General features: G+C 37.3%; 1 protein-coding gene across 2 annotated transcripts in view; it reads left to right on the top strand.

Moving 5' to 3' along the window:
- The window catches only part of LOC126284204 (phosphatidylinositol 4-kinase alpha), a 170,152-nt gene that overhangs the window by 138,871 nt on the left and 18,227 nt on the right, over positions 1-13,054 (top strand). For both annotated transcript variants that reach the window (XM_049982969.1, XM_049982968.1), the window contains 2 exons: positions 239-416; positions 6,335-6,460. In XM_049982969.1, the coding sequence (XP_049838926.1) occupies positions 239-416; positions 6,335-6,460 (304 nt within the window). The remainder of the gene's footprint in view (positions 1-238; positions 417-6,334; positions 6,461-13,054) is intronic.

The raw sequence follows: 13,054 nt of genomic DNA, 5'->3' as shown, positions 1-13,054 counted from the left end.
ACCAGCATCATTGCACAACTGATGCAGCATGTTCAACTTGTGTGGCAATTCCATCCCCCCCCCCCCCCCCCCCCCATCGTCTTTCCAGGTGTACTAATTTTTTTTTCCAGTAATGTATTTGGGAAAACATTTGCATGGTATATTCTTCTACGTATTATGTATGAATTTGTATGTGATGTATACTATATTGTGTTTTCAGGATGTAGCCACAATACCGAAATGTCTTTTTTTTTTCCAGTGCTGCGAAAGCTCCATATCTTGCACGTTTCCGTGTAAAACAGATGGGCATTAATGAACTTGAGACTGCGGCAATGGAAGTCTCACAGCAACAGCTACAGTCACCACCATTACAAAGAGACTCATCTAATATTATTTCTGGTTTAGGAATTGAGAAGTGGCAGGCAGCAATTTTTAAGGTACTGAAAAGATATGTTGTGATTTAATTTTGATACTCAGCTGTTTGTTCAGGCTCCAAGCATATAAATTTTTTTGAGGTGATTCCAGTCTTGCTTGTGCTAGTAATGATGATATATTATAACTGTTGAGTGGCCAAATTTAGGATTGGTGCTTTAAGAACACCATTAGAATTTAGTGAAGTACACAGTGCCTTTTGGTTATTGGTCTGTGATCACCAAGCTTGGCAGATGCCAGATTATCGTGTTTCCTTCTTTCACCTGTAATTTTTATATGTGCATGATAAGAACATCAGTGCCAAAACCAACTAGTATTGTGTTACCTTAGTACAGTTATTTACTGTAATGTATTATATACTGTTTGCTTTATAGATAGGGGATGATTTGTTAATTTTTGATGACGTAAAAATGATTTTTCATCTTGTACTATCCTCCTTTGTTTTGTGGGTGGCAGTACTGCCTCTTCCTTCGATACTTAAGTTTCCTCCATCTTTTTCATATCTTTTTTCCATATGAAATGAACTCTTGTTCAAGGAACACTGCATTATTGAAGGTACCTTTTGTACCGGGTGAGAGGGTTTGCATGCTCCAGCGAAGTTGAGGGCTATGCCGGGGGTAGCGTAGCTACTGGCAGAGTCACCCAAGCCAGACATGCCTCAATGGAGGAGCCAGACGAAATGTGTCCCACCCGGGGAAGGGGATCTCTGTAGGTGTGGTGAAGCCAACCCTCCTAGGGGAGTAAACCCTGATACCAAATACTGGTCCTCCAAGTTGGGGGTTGGGTCAATGGGCCATCACCCTGTTATCCACAAAAAAACTTCTACAAGCTCGAGAATCGAAAGCAGAGCCTCGGAAATCAGATAGAAACACTTTACGATAATTGTTGGCAAGGAAAAGGGACATTGAGAGTTGGTACATGGAACGTTCAAAGCCTGACAAATAAACACACTGAAATAGAGAATGAAAATTGTCAACTGAAGGTGGACATAATTATTCTGTCAGAAACAAAAAAGAAGGGACAAGGTAATGAGAAATTTGGAAATTTCACCTATTTTTGCTCTGGAGTTGATAAACATAAATGAGCAAAAACAGGCATTTCCATTCCAATAAACAAAGCTCTGAGCACTTACATCAAGGACTACGCATTTTTATGTGAAAGGATTCTCACTATTACCATCAAGTTATATGGTATTCAAATAGTTATAATAGGGGTGTATGCACCAAATGACGATGCAGCACAGCAAACGAAAGACCATTTCTACCAGAAATTAGACCATCTACTCAATCAAGTCAAAAAGCACCAAAAAGTAATAATAGCAGGAGATTTTGATGTGAGGGTTGGCTTACAAGTAAATGATGCAGTAGTAGGAAGATTATGGAGAAAATGTCATTAATAGTTCTGGAGAAAATCTTGTAGAATTCTGTAACCAATATGACTTGAAAATGCTGAACATACACAATTCACATTAAGATATCCACAGATATAAATGGGAGAGACCCTCATTACAGCACAAATCAATAATTGATTACATCATTACCAAGCAACGGCCAAAAATGGTAGTTCAAGTCTGTAGAGTCATGTGGGGAGACAACTGTTGGTCTGATCACTACTTAGTCTTAGCAAAGTTGACATACCCATTTAGGAGAAAAACATCAACAACTGGACAAGTGGATGACCACAGCAGTCATGAGAAATTAGAGCAGGCAAGGTATAAGCTCTTTCTCCGGAAGCAGTTCAGCATCAAGGATTTATTTCAGCGTAGCTTAGAAAATGAACTGAAAGTGATTCCAGAAGATGACAGTGTTGAAGTAGGATGTGAAAATATTAAAACAGAACTAACAAAAATTTCTCTAGAGGTACTAGGGACTGAGAGTAAGAGTCTAGGTAAATGGAGTTCTCTATGGATATCTGATGCCCTGAAGATGTTGATTAGGGAAAAGAAAAATCTCTACAGAAAATGGTTACAAACTAAATCACTACAGGACAGGCAAAGCTACCAGGCAACAAATTACGAATTAAGTAACAGAATTAAATGAGAAAGAATCAATATGTGGGAACAGAAGTGTGGAGGACTATTACCAGTATGAAGAAAATACAAGTAAACAAAGCAGTAGACAACCTAATTCCCTAAAAGGAATGGAAAAAGCATTATGGAGACATTTTAACTGAAGATAGGCCATATTACACACAAGGGAATGAAGAGAAGATGGAAGTAACTGATCGAAATATAAACATTACAATAAAGGAACTGAATTGTGCATTAATTAAAATGAAGACTGGCCAATCGCCTGGTCCAGGAAACATTTCTGTTGAATTATTGAAGGCTGGAGGAAGATATCAGAAGAAACGAATAACCTGCCTGATGAAAAACTGTTGTAAATTCCCTCAAAATGGAAAAAGTCGTATATGCTTTCTATTTTCAAGAAAGGGAATAGAAAAGACACAATCTGCTGTAGAGGCATTAGTGTCAACTGTACAATGAGCTGCTTATTTGGCAAGATAATGTTTGAAAAAATAAGACAAAATGTTGGCCACCATATTGGGGAAGACCAGAGCGAGTTTAGGCAGAACAGATCATGCACAGACAACCTATTTATTATACAACAACTAATGGAGAAATTTATAGCAGTAGGGAAGGAGCTACACATTGTAGATTTAGCAAAAGCTTACAATACAGTCCCTAGATCTAAGCTGTGTGAAGCTGTGAAATATATAGGTGTGGGTGATTACCTCTTACGAATTAGTATTGAAATGTAAATAAAATAGAAAGAAACTTCCACATGGGAAAAATATATTAAAAACAAAGATTCCAAGACTTACCAAGCGGGAAAGCGCCGGCAGACAGGCACATGAACAAAACACACAAACACACACACAGAATTACTAGCTTTCGCAACCGATGGTTGCTTCTTCAGGAAGGAGAGGGAAAGACGAAAGGATGTGGGTTTTAAGGGAGAGGGTAAGGAGTCATTCCAATTCCATGTCTGCTTGTGTCTGTGTATGTGCGGATGGATATATGTGTGTGTGTGTGTGTGTGTGTGTGTGTGTGTGTGTGTGTGTGTGTGTGTGTGTGCGCGCGAGTGTACACCTGTCCTTTTTTTCCCCTAAGGGAAGTCTTTCCGCTCCCGGGATTAGAATGACTCCTTACCCTCTCCCTTAAAACCCACATCCTTTCGTCTTTCCCTCTCCTTCCTGAAGAAGCAACCATCGGTTGCGAAAGCTAGTAATTCTGTGTGTGTGTTTGTGTGTTTTGTTCATGTGCCTGTCTGCCGGCGCTTTCCCGCTTGGTAAGTCTTGGAATCTTTGTTTTTAATATATTAGTATTGAAATGTACAGAGATAATGTGGTATAGATTAAACAAAGTTCAAAGTCACCAGAACCTACTAATGTCACTAAAGGTTTGCAACAAGGTTGCAGTATGTCATCCATCTTGTTCAATTTATATGTAGAAGTGGCTCTCCGAAATTGGAAGAACAGCTGCAGCGGAATGGGAATCACTGTCACTGATGTACAAATATTGTCGTTGAGTTTTTCTGACAATTATAGCACAAGATGATTATGACCTTGAGTTCATGATACAACGATTATATCAGGAATACAACAGGTGAGGACTGCAAATGGTTCTAACAGAAACAGAGTATCTGCTGGTGAATTGTGATGCTAAATTTGAAGTACACATAAATGACAAAGCAGTTATGAGACAGGTAGAGAAATTTTAATATCTTGGGGCACATATGATGAAAATGGATTGGGCTATATAGGAGTAAAATATAGAATACAGAAAAGCAGAACAGTGTTAGGGTGTATGAATTCTTTTTGGTGGGATAAGAATATTTCCAACAGCGATAAGAAAAGAGTGGGTAAGATAATGGTTGAATCAGTGCTGTGCTATGGATCAGAACTATGGATCTTAAATGCGGATCTCAAAAGAAGATTAATAGCAGTGTAAATGGATTATTTGCATAGGAGTGCAAGAATATGAAGAATCGAAAGAAAAAGTAATTGTGAAGTAAGAGCTACAATGAAGGTAAATGATACAGTGATAGATAAAATTAAAAGAAAATCATTAAAATGGAATGGACCTATGACGAGAATGCCAGATCATCAGTGGCCAAAAAAACCACCCAGCAGACGTAAGTGCAGAAGACCACGACATTCTTGGACAGACCACATATATGGAGTAATGGAACATCACAGCATCGACAAGGAAGATGCGCTGGATAAAGAGGCTTGGTGGAGAATAACAGGAATACAGCAAGATGTTGTTATTAATTAATCTTTGTATTGATTAATCCTGTAATAATAATAAATGAACTCTTGTTCCAAAAGTTGGTGTTTTAACAGCATTTGTTAAGTTTCTTGATGTGCAGCTCTTATATAAATGGAGCTGTTAGTTTCCCTTATATAATTTTGATTTAATATTGATTGTTATTTTGAGATAGAGGCAAGGTGTAACATCAATAACATGCTTGCATTTTCCTCTTTCACTGCTACAGATGGGCTCTCTGCATTCCATACTAAGAGCGACTTTTGTTATGCCTGTGCTGAGAGATGGCATTCTGGTTGACATGGAATACTTATCACCCAATTTTTCAAAAGCTATTAGGTGAACAAATTTGATTTTTGCACATCTTACAGTGTGATATTGTCATTTATTAAAGAACTGAATTTCTTTTTGTTATTAGTCATACTTGCTACACTGCGTCAAATTAAGTAAAACACTGTGTGAAATTAAAAGAGTTCGCATAGATAAAAACACATTGCATAAACTTTGTGAATGGTTGATTTTAGGTCATACGTGACAGTGATAAGATATCTTAATTTTATTTAAAATTGAGAACAGAACAATATCTCCTTTTGTTAGTGGGTTTTATATCCAACAGATTGTCACGTGCAATGCGCCCATTCACATCCTTTCACATTGCAAATCATGAGGTTATAACAATCGTATCTCGTAAACGATTCACAATATTGAAACTAGTTTTTTTGCAACTGATAACATGCAATGAGGCATTTCATGTTGCATGCTAAATATATGAAACTTATTTATTTACTGAGATACGGAAGTAACTCATCTGCAGCAGTGAGAGGTCAGCAGCTCAGGACACATACAGATGTCCGTAGCACTATAGGAAAACCCAAGTGTGGTGCATATATGTGTCTGTAGCACCTGGGGAGCAGTGTATCAGGATTTGCATACACGTTCACAGCAGCAAAATGGTTAAACACAATTTCAGTATTTGTTCCATGTGAGGTAGCATAGTCATCAAAGCTACAGGCTCATGTTTGGGAAAAGTGAAATTAAAATTTCCGTACTTCAATTTCTCTGCAGCTATGGTTACTTTCAGAAGACCACGGCAGGCTCCTTCCCCTACAAATATCAACTTGTTTTCAATAACCCCAGTATCGATGAGATATTAAACTATTTAACATTACTTTCCTTCATGGTACATGCTCTTAGGAAATATGCATGGTGCCCAAAAACTAAACTACATAATAAGGCACAGTGCTTACATTTAGTTATAGTCTGTTATAGGATAACCAAAGGATAACCAAAAGGGCATGTATGCTCAATGTTACCACAGACAGGGGACTACATGAGTGACTGTTACATTTTTTATTTGCCGTGCTCTTTCAAATTCTTGTGAATGGATTGCTTATTCAGTTCTAAGAATTTGAGAGTGAGTTGTTTCACTTTTTCCTTTCTAAGTTGGTGTAGTCATTTTCTTCCACTTGGGGGGGAGAGTGTAAATGCAGCAAAAGTGATATAGCATGTTTATGTTAAAATTTATATTCCTACAGTGTCCATTGTGCCTGGGGTTGAAGACTTTAATTGAAAAAGGAAACCAGAGTAAAGTTTTAACTTAAAAACAGTGTCACATCATAAAAAAGTGTACCAATACAACATTTTTATTTTCAGGTTGGAGATGATGTACGTCAAGACATGCTAGCCCTGCAGGTTATTGGAATATTCAAAAATATTTTCCAGCAGGTTGGACTGGATCTGTACCTCTTCCCATATCGAGTTGTTGCCACAGCACCTGGAGTAAGTGTTGGTGACCCACGTAAATTATTTTATAGCCTTTATTATACATCCTAAGTTTCAAAAAAATGCAGAAACATGGACAAGAAACAGAGAAAAACTTTGTATACATTTTTAGCATTTTCTTCTTGATAATAGTAATACATAAATTGTTATGATGATGCTAAACATTGACAACATTTCTGTTTTTTATTAGGTTATCGTGTAGAACTAAAGCAACTAGCTAGGTCTTACTCCTCATATTCTATTGACCAACTTATGGTCCACTTTATACGTCACTTTCCTTTTAGAATGAAGATCCTCAAAAGACGGATGGCTTCTTCATTATTTTTTACAACTTACTGTACTCTCTTCTTAATTGACTTTGTGTGAAGGTTTTTTTGAGTAGTGTAAAACTACTTATAACTATTTCCTTCTTCATCCTGATAGAGCCCTTTAATCCACTGTGATAACCGTAAAGGATGAATGTACTGAAACATACTGAACACTTAACAGACTGATAACCTCATTTTATTGTTCTTTCCAAAATTCCTCTGAAGTATATAAAATCAAACAATGGAAATTCCAGGATAGGATGGTGACAATATTATGAAATGGATAGTTGCTATTCACCACATCGCGGAGTGCTGTGTCACACACACACACGCACACACACACACACACACACACACACACACACACACACACATTCACATTCTCTGTTATCCAAGGCCTTACTCGTGTGTGTGTGTGTGTGTGTGTGTGTGTGTGTGTGTAAAACTGTGCTTGTATGACAGTCTTTTTGTTGTGTCTACCTATGGTTCAGCATCTCCACTACATGTTAAATAACAACTATCCTTTTTGTGATACTGTCGTTATTTGAAATATATAATATAAGTTATAAATAGTTGAAAAGACTATGCTTTCTAACAAAGAGAAATTAAAATAACTGTAACAGATTAAAGTGAGAAACAGATCTTTAGTGTTCAATTTTTCATTAAGGACTGAGGGCAAACAGAGATGCTTTGACATATATTCTGTGTAGATAATGCTCCATATTGTCTAAGTGTTTGAAAAAGAACTTGTATAGTGACTAGCAGTCAATTGTGATCAAAGGAAAACGGGGGAGATCTCCAATGCGACATGCTGCATGCCACTGATTTATGAGTACATATCATACTCTGGGGTGAATAGGGACAACTTTGGTATTCCTTAGCAATAAATTGTTATATTGTGTAACACTGCTCAGGTTGTCCATACCTATAATGAAAATCTGCTCTCCCTTTTCCTTTTTTGAATATACAGGTGCTTCAAAATGAATATACAGGTTTTATGTCTTTGTAGCATTTATTACATTTAACTTATAATTATAAATAATACATCAAATGAAAGAGCAACTATAACAGTTTTCCTTAAAAGTGTTCAGTGTGAGCACCATCATCACACATTGAGTAGATAGGCAAGTTTTTCCATAACCTTGGTCACTATGTCTATAGTAATTGTTGCAACAGTGCTATTTCTGAAGTCAGATAGATCACCTGGTAGTGGAGACATACACATCATCCTTTATGAACCCCCAAAGGCAAAAGTAGCATGGGGTCAGATCGTATGTGACCATGAAGATCATATAAAACTAGCTCTGTCATCCAGTACCTTGCGGTCAATCCACTGGTTGGGTACAACACAGTTTAGCCAGTCACATGCTGAGTTATGCCAGTGAGATGGCACACCATTTTGCTGCTGATAAGTCACATGCTGAGCTATGCCAGTGAGATGGCACACCATTTTGCTGCTGATAAACACCAATTACAGTTGCTTCGCCGAAAAAGCTGAGAGGAGTCTCATTGCAACTGTACCATCTCGTGAGGATTTGCTTACCCCCAGATACACACATTGTGTGTGTTCACATTTCCATTTAGGTGAAATGTCGATTCACCACTGAAGACAACACAATCCAGAAAATGTTCATCTCATGCAGCAAAATTTCATCTGCGAATCTGGCATGTAAACCATAGTATGTAGGCTTTAGTGCTTATAACAACTGCGAATGACAAGGCCTAACTGATTTCTTGGGACTATGCATTATAGACTCTCACTTGTTCAAGATGTTTTTCATTCAGTCTTGGTCGTTCCATACTCTCCCCTTTGCACATAAGTACACAAACAAATCTGTTTGAGTTGCTCTTTCATGTGATATGTTATTTATAACCTGTATATTCATTTTGAAACACCCTGTATATATGTTCTGTTTGTATCAATACTCCCCTCGTGGTTTGGGTATATGGAACTGGTATGGATTTTGATATAAATGTGATGTAAAGTCATGCAGAAGGCAAGCAACCCTTATTATAATAATCAGTAGTTGTGCATTCAGGCTGACTAGGTCACAATGGTAAAAGTCAAACATTGGGCAAAGAATGACTTTATTGCTCATATGATGCATTTTGGAATTTATCCATCATCAAAGATCTACAAAAAACCAGATAAAAAAAGTGTTTTATTACTTAGTAATACTTAGCTATAGCATTCCACTTTGATTGAAAAACACCTAGCACATGCTACATGTACCCCATGTACCCAGGAGCTATTGCCGCATGTGGATATATATTTCCAGTTGTACATGAAACCAAAATTCGTGGATTACTGACATAACTCTGCAGAGCACAGAACAAGAAAACATTTTTGCCACCAGGTGACATTACAAAATGTATATTGGCACCAGGGCGCAACAACTAGTGTACAGTTGTTACAGTGTGACAGATTACCGTGAACCAACTTATTCTAAAAAAGGTATTTTCTTTATATAAATGACACTGACTTCACAGTGATACAAAGTAGATGATACAGAGTTACACAAAATATTTGTTAAATTCAGGAGTATTACATGGTGCCACACATTGTCAAAAACTACAAAGTCCACTAGAGTAACACTCGCTCCTTTACCTTCCACTGATGCTGTCAGCTCATCAAAGAAAGTGTTGATAATTGATGGGGACACTTTTGCTTGGCTCCTTTTGACATAAGTGTTTAGAGAGTTTAGCTTTGTATCTAGTCAGGAAGCCCACTCATATCTGGGCATGTTGTCTTTAAATTTAATTAAATACATGCTCTCTGTGACCAAGTGACATTTTATATAGCAATGGAAGTGAAAGGCACTCCAAGGATAGCCTTAAATTATAAGGCATTCAACAAGGTTTACTTCAAGTTTTTTAGAAAGCCAAGTTTCACTGCCTTTATTCTTGAACTCAGTATTCCCATCAGGAATATCTTTTGATTGCCACATGTAACAGTGTGGGGCTCACTTAGAAATTTCAGGTTTTTTTTCCTGATTTCCTTTTGAACATTCCATATGCAACTGTTTGAACAACCTGCATTACCATCATCTCATCAACAGTACAATGTACACTTGAGCTAGGGTTTCTTTTTGTATGTCCTAGGCATCATGAATCACCTGAAGAGAGGTTAACTTTGAGGTTAGGTTAACATATGAGTAAACAAAATTGTTAAAAATAGATATTTTTTAATAAAAATGTGCTACCAGTAGGTACTTGAGGTATTTTTTGTCCTGTCTATCACGCTGATATAACTACACAATATTACTTTAAAAAAAAAAATCATTGCTTTCAGAATGAAGCTAACTATATGTTTGTTATGTGCAAATACACTGGACTGAGAATATTCATTCAATAACAGGCCAATCTTGGAAACCCACACGGTTTTAAGAGGTAATAAAATTCTGTGCAGATTATCAGCTCATTATAATGACTGCCAACTTGACAAATATAAAGACACAATTTTGGTGCCAAAAAATCTTGTAGACAACAGATTGTCCATAATTACTTCACTATTCACAACACCTTAGACAATACACAAATAATTTGTTTCATTTAATTGCTTTGACCCAACTTTTGTCCACAGTCACCTTTATGCCCCTATTCGCTCTATTTTATGGTATTTGTCCTCAGAATCATTCTGGGACGAGACATACACATGATGATGCATAAAACATGCAGTATATCTCAAAGTGGTACAAAGATTGGCAACTTGCTTGAAATGATGGAAATATAAAATGATGCACTTCACAAAATGAAAAATGTTGTATGATGCCACTATAGTCTCAGTGAGTCACAGCTGGAATTGGTCTACTCACACAAATACTTTGGTTTAACATTTTATACATATATGAAATGGAACCATCACATAGGCTCGTTCATAGGTAAAGCAGATGGCAGACTTAAAGCACATGGCAGACTTCAGTTCATTTGTAGAATACTAGGGAAACACAATTTGTGTATAAAGACATAGCTAAAAATCACTCGTGCAACCCATCCTAGAATGTTGCCCAAGTGTGTTTGGGTCATGTACAAAGTAGGACTAATATGGGATATTGAATATATACAGAAAAGGGCATTACAAATGGTGACATGTATGTTTGGCCCACGGGTAAGTGAAGAAACTGAACTGGCACACACTTGAAGGTAGACATACACTACCCTAAGAAAGCCTACTCACAAAGTTTCAAGAAATGGCTGATTGCTTTAGAAATTTACTGCAGTCCCCTATGCATCTCTCCTACAAGGACAGTGAGGACAATATTAATTTAACAACATGCACAGAGGCATTTCAGCATTCATTGTTTCCATGTTCCATTTGGGAATGGAATGGGGAAAAGCCCTAATAACTGGTACAACCATTTGCCATGTGCAGAGCGTAGATGTAAATGTATTTATTTTATTTATTTATTTATGCATTTATTTTACCTGACAAGATTAGGGCCTTCAGGCCCTCTCTTACACCTCACCAGGCATACTCAGATTGAACGAGTTACAGTTTCTACATAACATTAAGGACATATAACGTATTATGCAGTATTGATGTTAAAGAAAAAAAATAGATATTATAACAGTAGTACAATGATAATTATAACAATAAAAAATAATTATATTAATCAAAAATAATAATGATGATGATAATAATAATAATAATAATAATAATAATGACTATGTATATGAAAGTAAACATACTTTTCTTTTGTGAATGTCAGTCCCATTGTTAGTTGGGAATTTTCTCGTTATGTTCTTGCAGCTTGTGAGTTATTCTCATCAAGCAGGGACATAAGACGATAGAATGGGGTGAAAGAGATATATAAGAGGAAGATAGGTTAGAGGAAGAGAAATACAATGGTAAAATTCGAAGCTGTGATGGAGAGGAGAAAGAAAGAGATGGGAGGGGCACAACAATGGTCCCTAATATGTAAGTTTTGAGTTCCCTCTTGAATGTTGAGTAGTTCTGGATAAGACGCAGATCACATGGGAGCGCGTTCCATAGTCGTATGGCTGAGATGGAGAATGACATGGAGAAAGATTTTGTGTTATGTAAAGGTACAGCCAAGATGATAGACGTATCCGATCTGGTATTGCGATTGTGGAATGATGATAGGTGTTTAATGTAAGAAGATAAGTATTGGGGGCACCAGTGGCTAAGAAATCGATGAAGTAAGCACATCGTGTGGAGATTGCGTGCCTTATGTGGGCGTATCCAACCTAGCTGGGAGTATGAAGGACTGATATGATCATACAACCGAATATTGCACACTATCTAATGCAAGCATTCATCACTACCTTGAGGCATCTCGAATTTTCACTATTTCTGCCATGTTGAACTACATCGCAGTAGTAAAGATTAGGCAAGACTAGTGTTTGGACTAATTTTTGTTTAACATGGGATGGAAATATTTTTCTAAATTTTTGAATTGCATGTAGAAAGGAGAGCGATTTCCGGCAAGCTGTGATTGTTTGTTCTTCCCAGTTTAGATGTTCATCCAAGATTATTCCAAGGTCTTTTACTGTTTTTTGGTATGGTAGTTGGGTACCATTGAGGAGTATTTTAGGGACTGTTTCGAGAAAGTACCGGCTGATTAACTTTGGATGAGATATAAGTATGACCTGGGATTTCTTGGGGTTTAGTTTCGGACCTAGGTTCTGTGCCCATCGAGAAACAAAGCAGAGATCTGCGTTCTTACTCGCCACTGCGTCAGCAATGTTCTTGGGGCTTGCAGTTATGTACAGTTGGATGTCGTCGGCATAAAGATGGTAGTTGCAGGAGTGAATCACTGAAGAAATATCATTAATGTACAGTGAGAAGAGTAGTGGACCAAGGACAGAGCCTTGGGGAACTCCAGAGTGCACGTTTTTCCATGATGACTTTTCCGACCAACAAATGACTTGTTGACTTCTGTTTTTGAGGTAGCTGTCGAACCAGTGTATTGCGCTGTTTGAGAAATTCAGCTGTTTCATTTTAATTAGTAATATATCGAAGTCAACTGTGTCAAAAGCCTTGCTAAAGTCAGGCAGTGTTAGGATAGTAGCATGTTTAATGTCATCAGTTACTTTGATTAATGCAGTTGCTGTACTATGGTGCTTTCGAAAGCCTTACTGATATTCGTCATGGATGTTATGAGTTTTGAGGTAATCCCTCAGCTGTTCATGGACTATGTATTCTAGGGCTTTAGATATTGCAGGTAGTATGCTGATCGGCCTGTAGTCACCTGGCGACTTAGGGTTGTCAGTCTTGGGTATAGGCTGAATTAAACTTTGCTTCCACTCAGTAGGATATGTA

This window comes from Schistocerca gregaria, chromosome 8 (genome assembly GCF_023897955.1).
Source record: "Schistocerca gregaria isolate iqSchGreg1 chromosome 8, iqSchGreg1.2, whole genome shotgun sequence".
NCBI classification, from domain to species: Eukaryota; Metazoa; Arthropoda; class Insecta; order Orthoptera; family Acrididae; genus Schistocerca; species Schistocerca gregaria.
This window is presented reverse-complemented; position numbering and strand designations above follow the sequence as displayed.